This window comes from Salvia splendens, chromosome 4 (genome assembly GCF_004379255.2).
Source record: "Salvia splendens isolate huo1 chromosome 4, SspV2, whole genome shotgun sequence".
In the NCBI taxonomy this organism is placed as follows: domain Eukaryota; kingdom Viridiplantae; phylum Streptophyta; class Magnoliopsida; order Lamiales; family Lamiaceae; genus Salvia; species Salvia splendens.
The window spans coordinates 12,403,261-12,423,687 of NC_056035.1; the positions used below are offsets into that span (position 1 = coordinate 12,403,261).

The 20,427-nt window shown below is 36.8% G+C and overlaps 2 protein-coding genes across 2 annotated transcripts; one reads left to right on the plus strand and one right to left on the minus strand.

The window, feature by feature from the left end:
• The first annotated feature begins 37 nt into the window (after positions 1-37).
• LOC121800668 (protein FAR1-RELATED SEQUENCE 5-like) lies at positions 38-3,201 on the plus strand. Its single transcript, XM_042200188.1, has 5 exons — positions 38-385; positions 488-801; positions 955-980; positions 1,937-2,585; positions 2,763-3,201. Exons 1-5 carry the CDS (start codon positions 38-40, stop codon positions 3,199-3,201), a joined length of 1,776 nt encoding a protein of 591 aa, XP_042056122.1.
• A 16,161-nt stretch (positions 3,202-19,362) lies between these two features.
• LOC121800669 (LOB domain-containing protein 29-like) lies at positions 19,363-20,168 on the minus strand. Its single transcript, XM_042200189.1, has 2 exons — positions 19,830-20,168; positions 19,363-19,743 (listed from the first exon to the last, which is right to left on the minus strand). The coding sequence occupies exons 1-2, from the start codon at positions 20,106-20,108 to the stop codon at positions 19,363-19,365; spliced, it is 660 nt and encodes a 219-aa protein (XP_042056123.1). The 5' UTR covers positions 20,109-20,168.
• Between the last annotated feature and the right edge of the window lie 259 nt (positions 20,169-20,427).

The window sequence follows — 20,427 nt, forward strand, 5'->3', positions numbered from 1 at the left end:
ATATGTTTGCTGAGCCGTTGTTTTGCGATTTTATACAATGGTGGTTGTACCTGAATGTTCTCCAGAATTGAAGCCCGTCGTTGGTCAGAAGTTCCTATCACTAGATTTTGCTTTTGGGTTTTACGATGTATATGCCCGCGCTGTTGGTTTTGATACGCGCAAACAAGGAATGAGGAAGACGGACGATGTTACAACTTGGTATTATGTTGTATGCAATAGGGAAGGCAAGAAGAAGTCAAACGAGGATGACCAATTGAATGCAAGTTCTGGTTTTTCTGTGAAGCGCAGACGGTTATCCATGCGTTGTGGTTGTAAAGCGAGTATATCGTTCAAGTTCTTCTCCGAAGGAGGACTTCCAGGTTATATTATTCAGGAGTTCAACGAGGTTCATAACCATTATATGGTTGAGTCAGAGCATCAGCATTTTATGGCACTTAATCGAAAGTAGGATGATGTACATCACAAATTCATTCTTGACTGTTCCAAGGCTAATATAGGCCCCACACTTACCTTTAAGGTGCTGAAGGAAATTCTCGGTGGGTTTGAACTTGTCGGTTGCACTGTTGGAGATATCATGAACGCTTCTCAAGACATCAAAGCATACTCACATAGATTCAACGTGCAAATGGTGTTGGATGATATGGCTAAGAAGAAGGAAATGTCCGAGGCGTTCACATATCACTACGAAGTTAATGCTACTAACCAGTTGGTTGCTCTCTTTTGGTGTGACGGTTTGATGAAGAGGAATTACCATATGTTTGGTGATATTGTGGCATTTGACTCCACGTACAACATAAACAGGTATACATTACAATGAACTGTATTGTACATTACAACGCATGTATTGTACATTACTCTTTAAATTACAACGCTTGTCATATACATTATTACGTAGCTAATGATGCATTATTCGTTGGTAATGATGCTGATGATGCATTGCTCTGTGATACGCAGGTATTGTATGATTGATAAGGTTTCTTGTGAGGGAATCCATGTGCCCAAGAAATACCTAAAATAGTGTTTGATTTCAATTTTTAGTTTTTAAAGATAAAGATAAAGAGCCTAGCCTCAAAAACTAGACTCAAAATGGATTTGGATGGAGAGAAAAGGGATGAGAAGAAAGTGTAATGAAGGAGGAATCCTCTTTGGGGACCTATGACCTCCCACAAGAAGATGTGGGCAACCCTGGCTACTTTCACCCAAAGCAAATACTCCATTGGCTCCACATTCATGGCTACACCACCATAAATGCATACCTATACTTGATCTAGTCTAATGAACATAAACCAAGCAACCTACATGTTGGAATTTGGATAAAAATCTCTCAAGGGAGATGCTCTCAAAGGAGTCTTCAAAATATCATTCATCAAAATCTGCAAATAAATGTCTCACAAATGGTATTTATAGCTATGGTTGGAAACCCAAGAAAAGCGCCCAAAATAAGTGAAAATCATCTAAAATAGTAAAATCACCCGGTCGGGTGTTTTCGCGAAGTTAATTCACCCTGAACTCCAATTGTGCTCAGCATGAAAAACACCCGGTCGGGTGTTTTGCACCTCAACATCACCCGATCGGGTGTTTTCTCTGGACTCGCTATCTCTTCTGCGCGGCTTTTGTAAATCGGCCATAACTCTCTCCACCGGACTCCGATCGAGGCGTGTAATACACTCACGCGACCTTCTTTCGAAGATGAACACATTGGTGGCCTTTGAAGATCGTTTAGACGTCATTTCAATAGGTTGAGTACCCTTGGAATCCCGCTATGGCTGAAATGTTTGATGCACGGCTCCCATGACCGTATCAATGATCTTCACACCTTTCACGAGAAATGACAATCATGGAAGACCTATAACCTTCGTCGCCGGATTGGTGTGCAACAAGAAAACAGGGGCATTTGCTTAGTTGTTCAAACATTTCATTGAATGCATGGGTGTAGCACCCAAAATGATCGTAACAGATCAAGACTTGGGCATGAGATCAGCTATTGAAGCGGTTCTTGTTGGCACTCGACACCGATGGTGTATGTGGCATATAATGCATAAGTTGGCCACCAAGGTTTCAAACAGGTTGCTGAGGGACGAAGATTTCAAGAAGGAATTCAATGCATGCGTTTGGTCGGACCTGCTTGAACCCGACGAATTCGAAGAGGAGTGGAATGTAGTGGTGGAACGTTATGGGCTAGAAGACGTTGACTGGTTCAACACATTGTACGACTATAGGCAATTCTGGATACCGGCGTACTTCAGAGATTTTCCACTGGGTTCGATATCCGAATCGGAGAACAGCTTCTACAAAAATATTTTGAAGCCCCGAGCTAACATTGCCGAATTCTACTTGAATTTCAACAATGCCGTTGAATTTCAGCGGAACAGTAGAACAAAGTTGGACTACCACGATGCAACTGCCCTGTCCATATTAGCCACTGCTTTGCCATTCGAGAAACATGCTTCGACGCTGTACACCGATAGTATGTTCAAGAAAATACAAGAAGAAATTGTTGAGGGTAATGACAGATGCCGCGTGCTTGGATTTTCATCTATAGATATGGTTTACACCTACAAGCTTGGGGACAACAATCGCAATTCGTATTTTGTGCGAATGCAAACTTTTCTGTAGGCAGGAATATTTGTGCAGCCATATCTTTTTTTTTTCAGGAACAATGAAGTGAAAAAAAGTCCAGATAAATACTGTGAAAGCAGATGGATGAAGACTCCATGAGCCAAGGCTGTACATGGGGAGTTTGATGACGCCCTACCTACCAGGTCCATTGTTGACGATAGGCAAACTGTTTCAAATCAAGGGATTTCGATATTTTATGGTTTTGTTCGACGATTTGAGACGGACATTGATGTGCTTCGTGCATTCGTAGGTGGTGTGGAAGAACTTGGTCATTCTCTTCAAGCTGGAACTCCTACAACGTTTGCCTCGGAAAATAGGCGAATGATTGAAGAGTTTTATGGAATGGTAAGGCCTGGTGTAGTTGAGGTCCATCCTCCGAATGTTGTCAAGACCAAGGGCCACACAAGCAGCTCAGGGAGCCGTCTGATTTCCAAGACAGAAAAGGCTATAAAGGAGGCTACTAGGCCTCTTAGACGGTGTAAGGCGTGCGATGAGATGGGCCATCACGACTCCAGAAATTGTCCAATTCTTAAAGAGATGGCGAAGAAGAAAGAGCTTCGTAAGGGCAAGAGGAAATGTTGAAGTATTTTGTACCTTACAACATTATTGGTTATGTTTTTCGATTTAGTCTTATTATCCAATTCGTTGTCTTCGTCTTATTAGTCTTACCACTATCAACATTTTATGCATAATAATTTTACGTTTTTAATCTGTTTATGTACATTATTATTAATGAAGTTATACATTATTGTTTACACGCACTTAACTTACTATACACAATTATTCGATTACAGTTCATTATTAGACACATTCTATACATTATACATTGCATTATTAAAATGTTAATGTACATTATTATTCATGAAGTTGTACATTATTATTCACAAGCACTTAACTTACTGTACATTATTATTCCAGTACAGTTCATTAATGAGCACATTCTATATATTATTCGGTTAATTACATCTATTATATTTTTGAGAGTTTACGATCGCATAACTCTATATACAATATCTATTCAAATTGTTGTAAATTATTATTATAATCCAGTTAACTTGTTCTACATTATTTTCTTCCTATTGTACATTATTAAGGAATGACGTGTCATTATTCGGTAATTTACATCAGTTATATATTTTGAGTTGATGACATCATACACTAATACCAAAATATGATCTGTTATCAAGAAGCACACTACATATTATTCAAAACATACCAAGCCAGGAGTCGACTATTTTCCATTCCAACATGAGTTATCAAAAAACATAGAGTTCAAACACATATAAATAGCGTATCCAATCATCATCGATAACATCACTCCAGCCCATAATTGTCGACCCACTTCCAACATGAGTTCAAACAAATAAAAAAAACGTATCTAATCATCATCCATATTATCACTCCAACCCATAATTGTCGACCCACTTTTCGAAGTTGAACTTTGGCAGCCTCTCTCTCCAATGCCTGGTGGCTTGACTTTGGTTGATGCCACCTCTGGAGTTATGGGCACAAGTAAGGAGAGTCTTTGCAAACTTTATTCAGAACATTTCCAAGTTCTTTGTCCCCTTGGCGTTGAATCTGCACTCCCATTCTTTCTTCCTCTCTCCAAAGTAGGTTTCCATATGCCGCATGACATAGACCCCCGTCTCCATGGTGCAGATGTTGTTCCTCCAGGGCATTGTCACGACATGTGTACTACATTTTCGCACCTGAGCTGCCATTTTTGGAACCTTGCACTTCGTCATTGCATCTGCCAAGAACTTTTTCTACAACAAATAAATAAAAAAGGTGTAAGAACTAGAAATAATGTACATTTTGTTGAATATAATGCAACGTAACTGAAGACCCACAGTACGTACCAGAATGGAGGGTGTCTTCCCATACTTTGCATTGAAGGAGCCGTGGGGTTCAACCAAACTATGGTCGATGATGTTCATTTTGCCATCAGGCAGATCGAAACAGACCACGCACTATTGGCTTGTACCCCAAATTGGGAAGAAGAACTGCACAATGAAAGGTACATTACATGACACAATATTTTGTACATTATTAATGACTATCAGATACATTGTTATAATATCACTCACCATGTCATATTTCTCCCATTGAAAGCTACCCGTTCCAAGCGCTTCCTCGAATAGTACAGTCCAGAACGACTCGAACTGCCATTGTTCTGTCCATTCAGGAGGTGTGTCGACCACGGTGTGTTTCTAGAGTTTATTTGGCTAACTTGTTAATTATTTGTAATTACAACAGTAATTTGTAAATGACAGTATAACATTTTTCACTCACACATGGATTTGTTGAGAAGAACAGCCTGAAAACAGTCTCCGATGCCTTAAGGATTTCCATGTTATTCAGGTACGAGCTCTAAGTATCTATAATAGCGGGGCTCACTGCCTTGAACGGCGCTAAAGACATGAACTCAATCTGCACAGTTTTCCTAAAGTTGTCTTGGTAGACAACAGAATCCATGAACACCATTAAACCGTAAACAAAAATAACCTATGTGCCAACAATAACATCAAAATTACAAAGCTTACTTATTTGTTTCAGCTGTGCTAAAAACCCAGTAGTAGACGTCCTTGTCAACATTGTTGGGCTTGGCTGTTAGTCTAACCGCTCGCTCGTTGAATGGAGACCGGGCAGCCAGACTGGCTTTATTCAATCGAGATGTTGCAAGATTCGTAGTCTCCTGCACGAATGGAAGATATGGTTAACACAAGTGAGCAACATCCATACATGGTAAAATTGACATATCCAGTACTTTAATGTTTGGATGAAATAAGCTATTCCATACCACATCTCCAGCCTCATCCTGTTGGATCTGCTTGCCTTTCCCTTTTCCTTGAGCAACCACAGTTGGAATGGCCAACTCTTTTCCACTCCCACCCCTTCCAGCTACATCTTTAGATGGCTGTGTTGTTTTCACAACACCAATCTCAATGCCCTTCCCCTGAGCTGAAGTAGGTTTCTGATTGAAAAAAAACAAAAACCAAATAATGCAGGTAACCACCAAAATAATGTACCAATACAACCATATAATGTAGTTAAGCAACCACCTTTGGAATGGCCAGCTGTTTTCCCTTCCCTCCCTTAGGAGCTCCCTCCTTAATGGGTTGTGTTGTTTTGTCAGCCTGAATCTCAGCGCGTTCCCCCTTGGCCGAGTCATGTATCTGAGTTAAAAAACCAAGTAATTTAGGAGACAATCTATATAATGTATCCAGGCAGACATATAATGTAATAATAAATGCAGTGACAATAATGTACCAATAATAGTATATAATGCAAGTAATGTTTAAGATGTAAATACCTTAACACTCTGCTCTACCGCTGCACTCTTTTTGGTTGCTTTCCCTGTCTGGGTTTTACTCTTAGATTTGGTACCAGCTCCATCTTTCCTCACCACAACTGCACCACCTCCATCTTCAACTCTTGTCTCAGACGCCTGTACATAATTGCACCAAAATTGAAAACATGTTAATAATGTACAAAAGTAAGAGCACCAAAGGGTTTAATTTGTTAATGGATACCCCAGTCTTTCTCAGCACTCCCCACCAGCCGCCATATCTGATGTTGTCCCAGTTGCACCGACTAAAGTATGCATTTCAGATGGGACTTCAAGTCTGGCAACACCATCATCCTTTGATATGATATCGGGGATATAATCACCTCTTGGCTCGTGCATTGGAATGTCTCCTGGCTGATCATCAACTCCCGGCTGATCAACGATTGGGGCATCATGTGCTCTCTCGTCATTGTTGTTTTCCTCTCCAACACCACTACCCTCTACCCCATGTGTTTGCTGTGTAGCAAAGGGGTCAGGACAATCGAACCCATCCAACACAAACGATGGCCTAGTGAAGCTGCTGTTAATCGTCTTCTTCTTGTCGTATGCCGCCATCATCTTCTCCATCTCTTCAATCCATTCCGGACTGTACTCTTCCTTGTCATCCCTTGCTTGCGTCAGTTTAGTTACAATTTTATCATCTTCCACCACATTCTCATCTTCCAATCCCAACAATTTCTTTCTAATCTGATTGCCTACTCGGAAGCACTCATCATCTAGCAACTCAACATGTATTCTTTTGAAATCATCTACCCAAGTTGAAATTGCGTGGGCCGTCAGCGAGCTTGAAGTGATAAACTGATCTCTGATTCGCTTCGTTTTATACCTGCTGGCCGCCCCTCATTCTCCTCTATTCACCGATTCCAACCTCCTTACTTCCTCCTCCTGAAGAAACTTCTCCTTGTCAATCCGGGCCTCCAACCTCCCTGTTTCGTACTGGTCGCGCTCCGCGTCCTCCCTTTGCTTGAGGGTCTCTGCCGTGCAACCTTTTATTGTCAGCCAGGCACAGATGACTCGCCTCCGGCAGTGAACCACGCGGTCCACATACGCATACTGACAATAATAAGCACATAATGTGACAGGTCTATAATGTAACTTAATATGTACATAATGCAGGAGTAATAGCGGTATAATGCAAGAGATCAACAACAGTAATGATTATTGCAACTGAAACTTAACAGATGCTTCAAGGAAACATATCAATAAAGTACCACAAGCAAGTACATTTTCTATGCAAATCAGTAATGTACCATCAAGTCCATGTAATGCATTAATTATAGATGTAACAAGATTGGCCGAACTATATAATAAAGCAAATAAGGTGCAATAATGTACCCATCTATATATATAATGCATTTGTTACAGCAGACACATCATTGCATATTGTATCATGTACGTAATGTATGTAAATAGACATATAATGCAGTTATTATTTCACTTACCACTAAAAAGTTGATAGGCCTGGTGAAAGACACACTTTGGCCGTTTGCCCAACTAGGATACGTGCCCTCAAGAACGGATAAGACGTAACCGCACCAATTCAAGTTCCTAGTCTCATCATCGTCGATGAAATGCAGAATCTTTGGCTTGCAATTGCCGTCGGCCGGAGTCTCTATAACGGCATTTTCAAGCATGAACATGAAGAGTTTCTTGAACTCTTGCCCCCTATCAACATCCTGCATCATCATTTGTGCAATTTCTTTTGGGGTCATTTTGAACCGCCCCTTATGACACCGTGCTGCAACATAGTCATTGAACTCGAAGTTGTTTTGTTTGTCGATTGGGCGTGAAATGGGCGTCGGGCATCTGGGAAAGCCTAACGTCAGATGCACGTCCTCTTCATCCAGGGTTAGGCTCTTACCCCCCGATAATGGAATCTGGCACCGAGCTAGATTAAATGTGTTTAGAACCCAGTAGGCTAGGTATCCCGGAATTTCCTTTATATTGAAATGCAGAATAGCTCCGAATCCCAGTTCTCGAACGGCTTCCTTCTGCCGTGGAGTTAGGCTTTTTAAATAGTTAAGGAACTCGGATGGGGTCCGTCGACAGTAGAGATGGTCGACTTTCTTTCCCCTCAGTTTCCTCTTCTCTGTCTCTTCATGAGCGGTACTCGTCTCGGCCCTTTGCTCAGCCAATCTCTCCCGGAATTTGTGCGCAATCGCGATTGGAATAACAACATCAACCGCTTCGCCAATGTCCAATCTAAGCTGCTTCGCTGCTGTCCAACATACGACATCATAACATGATTATAATCGCATGTATCAATATTGTATCGCATTTATATTAGATAATGCACAAATGAATATAACATTCACCAATTTACAACCTTTCTATTAAACCGCCTGATGTAGCTTAAACAAAATTCAAAATGCACGCCACTGCTTACAATAATATACAACTACTCCCGGAATTCTAAATGCAAATGCACTAGATTGCTCACCTGCAGCCTGGGTTGGTTGGCTTTTTAAAGGTCGGCCTCTCTTCGTCATACTGGATCTGTGAGACGAACCAAAAATCAAAACCCGATAACATTTCCTCTACATAATCGCCTAATACACAATTGTAAACCAGTAAATAACTACAAATTCAATAATAGACAGAACCCTAACAAAAATGAACTCGATTTTATGATTAAAGAAAATATCGACCAAAATGAGTTTGAAGACCGTGATTTTTTTGGGAGAAATTATTGAATCGACGAGTAGGTGATGTGTAGGCGGTGAAAATCGGCGATTAACAGTGGGTATTACCAAAAAATTAACCATTTAAACCCTACCTTGTCGTCGCCTTCAACTAGATGGTCGCGCGCGAAGGGAGTGAGGTTTCGACTGTGAAACGGCGCGGGAGGTTGATTTAGGGCGAATATCGACGGTGTTGTTGATTTCCGGTGGCTTGTAGTTGCGGTTAGGGTTTGGAAATTGGGGGGAATTAGGGGAGACGAATTTCAGTTGTGGATTGAGAAGTGAGACGGTTGTAGTGAGAGAGGGAGTGTGTGAGTAGATGGAAGGTCAATGCAAAATCCCTCTTAATTCGCGCTCCTTCCGTTTTGAAACGTCTATGATTCAATGTTGTTTTACAACTATACCCATATAATGTACAGATTATGCCTAATAATGCAACACAAATTCATTTATCAAAGTTTCATCTAGTCTGTCCATCCACCTAATCTAATGGTTGATATTAAGTAGGAACTTAACACTGAGGGAGCAATAGGACCTTAATGCTCCCCTATATATATATATATATATTCATTTCCTTTTAGTATCTTTTGTTCTTTGTTCTTTTTAATATCAGCCCCACGATTTTGTCATCCGACTGTTAGATTGGTGCCACGTGTCATTTAATAATGCAGATTTTCAGTTGAATAATGCACACCGACTAATAATGCACTATTATAGTGTAATAATGCAGATCATCTGGACCGTTGATGAATGAGATCTAACGGCCCATATTAAGAAGAATAAAGGATCTAAGGGATGAATAGGAGAATAACGCTCCTATATATATATATATATATTATATTATATTATATTATATATGAAGTCATGGAGCTAGCTAATGTTATTCACTCTCCTGCTTCAAAACCCAATTGTAAGTGATACAAATTTATGAGGTTCCATTTAAACTCAATTCGTGATAGAACAAGTAGTAGCTCATAAGACTTATATATACAATGATTTCAGTTAGTATATGTTTTTGTTTCATTTGCCAATATTATGAAAATATATATTATTTAGATCTACATATAGACTTATACGGTAATTCCAGTTCTCTCTTTGCTGAGATATGAAATATTGTTAGTATATGTTTTTGTTTCATCTTCAACATCAATCACGTTACTAACATTTGGATCTACATGACTATATATAGCTTCTTAAAGATCTGGACTAATTAATATCGTATTATTTGTGGCATTTAAAGAAAATTTTCTCCCAAAGTTTTCTTAAGTTGCATACCTAAGGAAATGAGCGTATTTTACTCTTTTACTCCTAATTACTGTATACAAAACTAATTAAACAAATCAAGAATTTGCATAGATTAATTACAAGACAAATAAAAAGGTTTGACATCACTTTTCTACGAGTTATGAAAATTCAATCCGATTTTCAGTATTACTGTGAGAATTGATTATTGATGAAACTTCATTCGAATTAGCTTTCACATATAGTATCAAAAATTGCATGTAAGAACTGAACATATATAAGAATAAATCCAAGTATCGAACTATATACTGTATTATTTTAACATTGGATGAATGTATGTGTTAGGCTCATTTTCGATATATGAAACTCAAGTATACTTAAACTACTCGATTTTATTGCGTTATGTTAAAACTTTTCTTTAAACATTTTTTGTTCTAATAGGACAAATCACACTGATACATAATTGGTCAATGGGAGACTAATAATTCACCATAAAATAGTACTCCCTCCGTCCTACAAAGATTGTCTCACTTTGACCGGACACAAGTTTTAAGAAATATAATAAAAAGTTAGTTGAAAAAAGTTAATGGAACGTGGATCCTACTTTTATATATTAGTTTTATAAAAAAATGTGAGTATGAATAAGTTAGTGGAATATGAGGTTCATTATTAAAAATAGTAAAAAGTGAAATGAGACAAATTTTGTGGGATGGACGGAAATAGAAAAATGGGACAATCTTTGTGGGACGAAGGGAGTATAATTTCTAGAGAATAAAATCACGATTTTAACTTTGGAACTAAGGTGATACTATATTTTCAAACTTTCCAACTATGCAAGTACTAGTTAATAACATTGCGATATTAATAATTAGAAGACAGCCCATGATAAGTCCTATTGAGATATTGAAATAGAAGCATTGGAATGTGAGTTGAATTTGTTATTTTTTGTCCTTTATGGGACAAGTGTATATTATAATGGCACGAACGGCTTCTTAAATTATTTTATTTAGCAGATTGAGTTTGCATTATTGAGATATGTTTGAATACTTTTTTGTCTTTTTCACTATACTAATTAATTAAGAAAACATTTTTCATTTAATTTGGTATTTAGGGGTGGGTGATACTTAAAACATCCCAAACCAATAATACACATTGCGTATGCGTTTCCAGATGCACATATATATCGGAAGATTTTTTTTAAAAAAATATTGTACTACTAAGTTTATTTTTTTAAAAATATAATGTATTTGATGAAAATAGTTTCTGACAAATATTCACTCTCAAGCACACGCTTGATTTTCGGATTAATTGCAAATGAGGAACAAGAATATCCATACGTTTTGATTGCAAATTATGACATTGATATTCATCGTCCTTGTGTTTTTTTATTCATTGGGATCGGCAAAAAAAGGCGAAGGCCATCATGTTTATTGAAGCAAACACACGCATGTAATTCTATAAATTTATCCTATAAGTGGGCTCATTGTCTAGGGTTTATGGCCTAATTGTTAGTAGGTTTACCTAATGTATTTCATTATAAAAGTCTAATTAATTATATTAGTTCAACCTTGTTCTCAAATATGCAGACCAAATGTTCCCCTAATTGAGTGCAATTGCCTCATACTTATAGAGTTAATTGACGATTAGCTCATCAAATTGTTAAGAGTACCCATCTCACTAATCTTACTACTATTAATATTACATCGATAATTAATTAGTTGAAGGGTCAAATATATATATATATATATATATATATATATATATATATATATATATATATATATATATATATAGGATTGTGATCAATACCGAACCACTCTTAAACCTTAAACGCCGAACAACATCATTATATGATAACATGGAGTTCATTATAATGAACTAATAACAAACATATAATGAACTTCAGATTTCTAAATTATGCATGATGATGTCATTGTTTTTAAATCTTAGAATTCTCTATAATGAACTACAAATAAAGTTGTAATGAACTCCACATTATTATATAATGATGTGTTTGGCGTTTAGTGTTTAAAACTAGTTTGGTATATAATACAAATACCCATTAACCAAATAACTAGAGAACAAATCATAGCCACGAGATCAAAAAAATTAAGGGCTAGTATTAATTTTCGAATTTAAGGAGAAATTAGTTCCCTCCATCACAAATTTACTCCATAATAACAAAGCGGGGGTATTATGGTCATTGCATAGCCAAAATCAAGTTTGAGAAGAGTGGCGACGAGCTTGCAGGCGGGGGATGCAGCAGCAGATGTAGGCATGGCGATAGGAGTGGGGACGGATATTGCAATAGAGGCAGCAGATTACGTGCTGATGAGAAGCAGCTTGGAAGACGTGTTCACGGCTATGGATCTGTCGAGGAAGACGCTGCAACGGATTCGTGTGAATTACGTGTTTGCAATGGCGTACAACGTAGTTGCGATCCCAGTAGCAGCCGGGCTTCTGTTTCCCTCTCTGAAAATCAGGCTGCCGCCGTGGGTCGCGGCGCTTGCATGGCACTGTCATATGTGAGTGTAGTGTGTTCATCTCTGCTGCTCAGGAGATACAGAAAACCAAGGCTTACAACTTTACTGGAGATCACTTTAGAGGACTAGTAATAGTCAAGTAGTGAGAGAAGCAGAGTTGCAGTTTTATTGGGATTGTATTCTTGTCTTTTAGAATATAAATGATATAGATGTATTCATCCGAAAATTATAAAATTTTCTCATGTCATTATATGTGTCAAACTATATGTCAAACTAACCACATTGACACTATCTTTTGTAAACAAGAGTGAAGTAAAATCATAATAAGAGTGGTGTGTTTTGTGAACAAGAGTGAAGTAAAATCATAATAAGAGTGGTGTGTTTTGTGAACAAGAGTGAAGTAAAATCATAATAAGAGTGGTGTGTTTTGTGAACAAGAGTGAAGTAAAATCATAATAAGAGTGGTGTGTTTTGTGAACAACAGTGAAGTAAAATCATAATAAGAGTGGTGTGTTTTGTGAACAAGAGTGAAGTAAAATCATAATAAGAGTGGTGTGTTTTGTGAACAAGAGTGAAGTAAAATCATAATAAGAGTGATGCGTTTTGTGAACAAGAGTGAAGTAAAATCATAATAAGAGTGATGTGTTTTGTGAACAAGAGCGAAGTAAAATCATAATAAGAGTGATGTGTTTTGTGAACAAGAGCGAAGTAAAATCATAATAATAGTGATGTGTTTTGTGAACAAGAGCGAAGTAAAATCATAATAAGAGTGATGTGTTTTGTGAACAAGAGTGAAGTAAAATCATAATAAGAGTGATGTGTTGTGTGAACAAGAGTGAAGTAAAATCATAATAAGAGTGATGTGTTTTGTAAACAACAGTGAAGTAAAATCATAATAAGAGTGATGTGTTTTGTAAACAAGAGTGAAGTAAAATCATAATAAGAGTGATGTGTTTTGTTAACAACAGTGAAGTAAAATCATTCTAATAGTGATGTTGATTTAAATGATGTATGATGTATTTAATTGCATCTCATGAGTATATGAAAAACTCAGTATGAATGTTTGATGTTTGATTTGTTGTTCGATACATCTTTTACTATGAATGTTGGCACTTATATGACAAAATCAATTTTATTGATAGTAAATTTAGACTATCGTTTACACGTAGTATATACTCCCCCGATAAAATCAATGTCAAGTCAACTAATTTTGGAGTCTGGACTATTTTAATGTTGAATAATCTAAACATTATCAAATCAAAATGGCTTAAAAATCGAGATTTTTCGGAGCTAATGAAAGTCATTAATTAGCAAAATCATAAATTAAACCTCCCCAAAATAGGGATAAATAATTACTCCCCATTCAATACACAGAAGGTTGATTGTAGTTTCACATCAATAACTCAAGTCAAGGATATGGAAGGAATCGCCACCGATATGGAAGGAATCGCCTCTTCTCCAGCACCGATATGGAAGGAATCGCCACCGCGTCGGATCCGGCGAGAGGAGGGGGCAGGCCGGCGATTCTCTCCGGCAAGTCATGTACATGAACTGCTGGGGGCAGAGCTGACCGCCGGAAGGGTGTGACGGGTGGTGTTGAGCTCGGCGGCGGAGGCTGGGGAGAGGAGGAAGAGAGGGGAGACGTTGGAAATTTGAAGGAGACGTTGGAGTTGAATATGGTTTCCAAAAATGCCCTTATTAATTACTTTTTATTTAAAACATGTAAAAATAGCTAAACTATAAGATTAATTTGAAGTATTAAGAGGTGTGGCTGAAATTTGTTCTCTAGTTATACACTTAAAATTTGTCATATATATATATATATATATATATATATATATATATATAGGGTCATGATCTATGGCAAACACCTCTTAACCATATAACTAGAGAACAAATAATAGCCACAAGATCAAAAAAATCAAGGGCTAATATTAATTTTCGAATTTAATGGGATATTAGCTCCCTCAATCACAAATTTACTCCATAATAACAAGTCAGGGGTATTATGGTCATTGTACAGCGAATTAAATCCAATTTTGAAAATTGAATTCAATTAGCGTCTCGTCTTCTTCTCTCCTCCTCTCTTCTCCTCCTCTCGTTGGCGTCGCCGTCGCAGTAGCAGGAATCGGACGCTGAATTGGGGAAAAAGGCGTCGCTGGAGGTGGAATTGGATGCTAGAGATGAGCGAATCCAGGTTTTGGAAAGGATTGTGGAGAAATTAGAATGAGAAGATTTGGCGGAGGAGGAAATGCATAGGTGCTTTGATGAGAAGGAGATGGTGATTAGGGAGATCGGCGGAATCACGGTTGATCACGTGTATCTCCTTGGATACGAATTAAATGTATAGGTGCTTTGATGATAGGTGCTTTGATGCATAGGTGCAGTTGATGATATGAAATGCATAGGTGCTTTGATGATAGGAATTAAATGTAATTGTGTGAATAGTAAGCAGGCTGCTGTTGTTGGTTTAATGGATTTGTATTCAATGAATTCGGCAAATTGATTTTCCGGCGAATGTGTGTAAAGAGAGAATCAGTGAACTGAATAGTTGATGTGTGTGTTTCTTTCCCACGTTAGTGAAGTAAAATTAGAAGTAAAAAACTGAATCATTCTAATAGTAATGATATTTTAAACAATAGTGAAGTAAAATGAGAATAAGAGTGATGTGTTTTGTAAACAAGAGTGAAGTAAAATCAGAACAAGAGTGATGTGTTTTGTGAACAGCAGTGAAATAAAATCAGAATAAGAGTGATGTGTTTTGTGAACAAGAGTGAAGTAAAATCAGAATAAGAGTGATGTGTTTTGTGAACAAGAGTGAAGTGAAATCAGAACAAGAGTGATGTGTTTTGTGAACAAGAGTGAAGTAAAATCATACTAAGAGTGATGTGTTTTGTGAACAAGAGTGAAGTGAAATCAGAACAAGAGTGATGTGTTTTGTGAACAAGAGTGAAGTAAAATCATACTAAGAGTGATTTGTTTTGTAAATAACAGTGAAGTAAAATCGTAATAAGAGTGATGTGTTTTGTAAACAAGAGTGAAGTAAAAGAGTGATTTGTTTTGTAAACAAGAGTGGAGTAAAATCGGAATAAGAGTGATGTGTTTTGTAAACAAGAGTGAAGTAAAATCAGAATAAGAGTGATGTGTTTTGTAAACAAGAGTGAAGTGTTTTCTGAACAAGAGTGAAGTGTTTTGTGAACAAGAGTGAAGTAAAATCAGAATAAGAGTGATGTGTTTTGTGAACAAGAGTGAAGTAAAAATCAGAATAAGAGTGATGTGTTTTGTGAACAATAGTGAAGTAAAATCAGAATAAGATTGATGTGTTTTGTGAACAAGAGTGAAGTGTTTTCTGAACAAGAGTGAAGTGTTTTGTGAACAAGAGTGAAGTAAAATCAGAATAAGAGTGATGTGTTTTGTGAACAAAAGTGAAGTAAAATCAGAATAAGAGTGATGTGTTTTGTGAACAAGAGTGAAGTGTTTTCTGAACAAGAGTGAAGTGTTCTGTGAACAAGAGTGAAGTAAAATCAGAATAAGAGTGATGTGTTTTGTGAACAAGAGTGAAGTAAAATCATGCTAAGAGTGATGTGTTTTGTAAATAAGAGTGAAGTAAAATCAGAATAAGAGTGATGTGTTTTGAAAATCACAATGTATGATTTATGATGCAAACATTAGCATATACAGTAAAACCCAAATGTAATACATCCTTCATTTACTCGATCATGTTATGAAAATTTATTAATTATCAAGGATCATTACAATATATTTCTTGTATTTAAGTTCCCCACCTCAGATACAAATAAAAACTGCAAGGGGACTTGCTCCACAGTCAAACCCAAATTTTACAGAAAAAATTGAAGAATAAAGAGTACAGGAACTGCCAAGCATTCAACTATTAAATTCACCCTATCCTCTGCAACCAAACACACCTAATTTCATCACAGATCATGGAATCGCGATTTGGATGAAGTGATCAGATTTGGAAGGAAATTTGGAAGGAGATTTGATCGCAGATTGGAATGAGAAAGAAGAAAACTGCGTAATTGATCGCAGGTTTAAATCTCAAATGTAATTTCCAAAAATACCCTTCTCCTATTTTATATTATTAAACTAAATAATATTTGTTCCATTAAGATGTGTGGCTGAGATTTGTTCTCTAGTTATACACTTAAGATTAGTTATATCTTGATCACTACCCTATATATATATATATATATATATATATATATAAAATTAAAATTTTCAAAGTTTTGTTCATCAAGTGTATAGGAATACAAGAGAACAAATAAGAAAACGTTGCATTTTAATTACTATATTTTTATTTATTCAATAACAGGAGTAGTACATATTTTGATCTTCAATTTTTTGCAAATGTTTCAATTCCTCAACATGCCTAGGATGGAATCATGACATTAGACCAGGTTCAGTTTAAGATATGTGTTAGATGAGATTTTTTTAAAACTCTCTTTTGTGACTTGAACTCTCAACTTAATATTTTTGGGATAAATATTAATTTTGGATTGATCACCAGCTGTCGCTACAAATTGAACATCCACGTTTATTCATAGTAGAAAGGGCACATGAATCGTTATGCATTTAGTTTTTCTTGTGAGAGTAAAACAGTAACTTGACAGATTTGATGTAGTATTTATTTTGAACAAAATCATAATCCTATGTCGTAAAGATTACTTTAATTTCTTTGTCGTAGAGGCTTTTCCTATTCAGAATTTATTCGATTACTTGATTACTCGAGACTTTCAACCAATAACTAATCCGTTTAAACTTTATAATTTATAATTTATATACAAATATAGAACTGTATGTAAACATAAATTTTGCAAGCAATCTAAAATAAGAGCTTTTTAGTCAAGCTAGCAAGCGGCTTGTGGCCCCCTTTTACAATTTGAAAAGACATACAAAAATGAAATGATAGTACCGATATTATTAATTACTCCATTTATTATCTGGTTGAGTGTTGATCAAGAATCTCATCACTTTAATCTTTTAATATGACTAATACAGTATATATCTTCAAACTATTTATTATCAGGGGTTGTCCGTGACAAAGCTTCAGTCCAATTCAAACTTAGAAAGGGACAGGGGTAGACTGATCCGGTGAGAAAAGAGAAGATAAAATGTCTCGAACATAAACATTTAACCTTTAATTTCGTTCACATGCTATTTTATTCTTAACCAAATACAGTAACTTTAATTTCTTGTAGGTTAAGGAATATAGGTCCATTAATTTAATATTTTCTCCTTAACCAACATATAAGTATGCATTAAAAACACATTAAACAATATTTATTCATGAATATGAATTCATAGGCCTCAGGAGGACTAGGGCCCAGGCCCTAATCTAAGGGGTAGTTAAGAAAAACGTTCAGTCCAAGTAGGCCCAGTTCATAACCCAAATTCTAAATGCAGTTTCACAGAAAAGGATGAAAAAACATCAGAAAGTTAGCATACTCTTTCTCTTAAAAAATAAAGGTTAGAAAAACACACACAAGACAGGCAAGACGCACATAAAATTACATGATATTAATGAATTGGCTTGCAGTGAAAATTAATTTGAAGTTTCATATAGTCATCCCTGGCACTTGATCATTTGAGACAATGCATAAGCATGCTGAATTAATGTATTTAATCTCCAAGTTGTCATAGGTTTAAGTTTATATATGGGTGACTACTGTTGTAGCTTATATGTAATTAAGCATGACATACACAGAACATAGCATTTTCAGGGTGATTTTGTGACCGAAAACTGAAAAGTCATTTCTGAATCCTACCAATATATTAGCTTCAGTTGTTCAAAATACCCTCATCAAACCAAAATATACTAAAAAAAATTTTAAAAAAAAATACTCCACTATATACAGAAGCACTATATACAGTTTTTAGTCTGGGTAACATCATATCATCAAGTAATGCTAATCAATGACATTGTTTAATTAATGATCTATTGCTGAAAGTTGATCGAGGTGAAGGAATGGAAAGAACGAAAATGCACGGCCAGAGATGAATCATGGTTTTGATCATTTATTGTTGAAAGAGTGTGTCTATACTAGATGCATGATAACTTATGACTTATCATACTGTTGAAAACCACAAGAATATGTGTTAAAATTCATAATTCTTGTCCCACATCGACTTAGTAACGATCCTAGCTCACCTATATAAGTGTGGATAACCCTCCCCCTTATGAGGCCTTTTAAGGGGTGAGTGGCCCATTTCTAATATGGTATCAGAGCGGGGCCAAGTCGATGATGGATTATATCTCTTTATCTCTTCTCTTGCCTACCCACGTGATGGAAGTCCGATGTGTCATTCCGGCCCACACGTGAGGGGGCGTGTTAAAATTCATAATTCTTGTCCCACATCGACTTAGTAACGATCCTAGCTCACCTATATAAGTGTGGATAACCCTCCCCCTTATGAGGCCTTTTAAGGGGTGAGTGGCCCATTTCTAATAATATGTACTCACTCCGTCACTTTCCATACATGATTATCCATTTGGTTGTGAGCCTTATAGGTTTCTTATGCACGATAGAGAAAACCACATAATGGAGGACGGAGGGAGTACATATTTATATATGCAAGTAACCTGTAAGGCTCACAACCTAATGGATAATCACAAGAATAATAAGGTATGAAAAGTGATGGTGGGAATGCAACAAAAAAGAACATATACTATAATAGTTCATCAGGTTTAGTAACTCATTTGTTTCTAGGATTTAGGCATGAATAGCTATATATGATCAGTTGGGGGAACAAAACAAATCTATCAAATCAAAGGACAAGGTTAATTAATACTGTGCTGGCTATATATTCTGCTTAAGTATATCCAGGTCACACAGGCCTAAAAACCAATCATAGGATTCATAGGATCCACAAAATAGGTCTATTCTGACAGCAGAACATTCCTAGGGTTTCCGGACAAATCATGAATGACAGAGAATTATTTAACATAATTAGCTAATTAACTAAATTTTCAACAAGAAAGACGTAGGTGTCCAAAAGCAACTGACTGGAGATCATCACCAGCATCTTGGTACGGCCACTGTTGATCTTCAAATGAATCCATGCTTCCATAGGAGGGATTCTGCTCTCCAAAATTCGAGTTTTCGTGTTTTACAGAAGCGCTCGCGCTCAAGTCCATGCTTACACCGGAGTAGTAGGTATTCTTTGCATCAAATTGTGGGGTTTCCATCTGATTTTGCAACCAACTATGGAGATCTTGCGGCAGAGAATGGCTTTCTCTGTAGAATTTGGTATCATTAGGGTTAGGGTTTACAGAGCTGCTGGAATTGTTGATGATGCATTGAGCTGCTTGTTGCTTGAGTGAAGCCAGTTGGGCCTGCAAATTCACAACCTGTACTAGAAAAAAGTTAGGGTTAGAACCTAATTACAACCCTAACAATTAAATTGGAATAAAAAGATATTGGAAAATATATAGACCTGCTGTTGGAGAGAAAAAATATGAGAAACACAGCCATAAATGGGATCTTGCAGCCTAGCTTGAGCTTCATAGGCCAGAGTGATGGCGGCCTCACTCCGGTCGCTGACCGGGAGGTGAGCAAGGAGTTTCGACACGTTGCTAGCTCCGAATACCTTATGGATAGATGCAAAATGAGTAGCACCTTGTTCATGGCAGAAATAAGGCGAAAAAACACAACCTTTGATACATTTTCTTCTCAAGAATTTGCAAGCGCCACAGGGGGAGCTAGATCCTGTCATGTCACTATCAATTCCTTCTTGTTCGAGCCTTTAGAGTAGAATTTTTGAAGGTCCTTTTTATGTTTGTTAGACTATAAGGTCTTGCTTTAAGTTCTTAGCTTGATCACACCATTGTTTATAAACAACAGAAGGGTGAGGAGGATCATATTTTTTGTGTAGTTTATTACAAGTGGTTCCCTTGTGGGGCTACAGTATTAGTCCAATTTCATTTTTTTAACTTGAGAAAAATGTTATCTTCAACACTTTTTCCTAAATCTCATACTTCATGATTTAATTAGGATATATTTTCCTTTGAGGCTTCTTAAAGAACAAAATAGTT

What these genes read in the sequence shown, in the direction of transcription:
- LOC121800668 (XM_042200188.1), top strand. Translation starts at nt 38, where the DNA reads ATGGTGGTTGTACCTGAATGTTCTCCAGAATTGAAGCCCGTCGTTGGT. An exon ending in TCCACGTACAACATAAACAG is followed by an intron (nt 802 to 954) that starts GTATACATTACA and finishes TGTGATACGCAG; the next exon opens with GTATTGTATGATTGATAAGG. An exon ending in GGGGACAACAATCGCAATTC is followed by an intron (nt 2,586 to 2,762) that starts GTATTTTGTGCG and finishes CCTACCTACCAG; the next exon opens with GTCCATTGTTGACGATAGGC.
- LOC121800669 (XM_042200189.1), bottom strand. Translation starts at nt 20,108, where the DNA reads ATGACAGGATCTAGCTCCCCCTGTGGCGCTTGCAAATTCTTGAGAAGA. An exon ending in TTTTTTCTCTCCAACAGCAG is followed by an intron (nt 19,744 to 19,829) that starts GTCTATATATTT and finishes TTTCTAGTACAG; the next exon opens with GTTGTGAATTTGCAGGCCCA.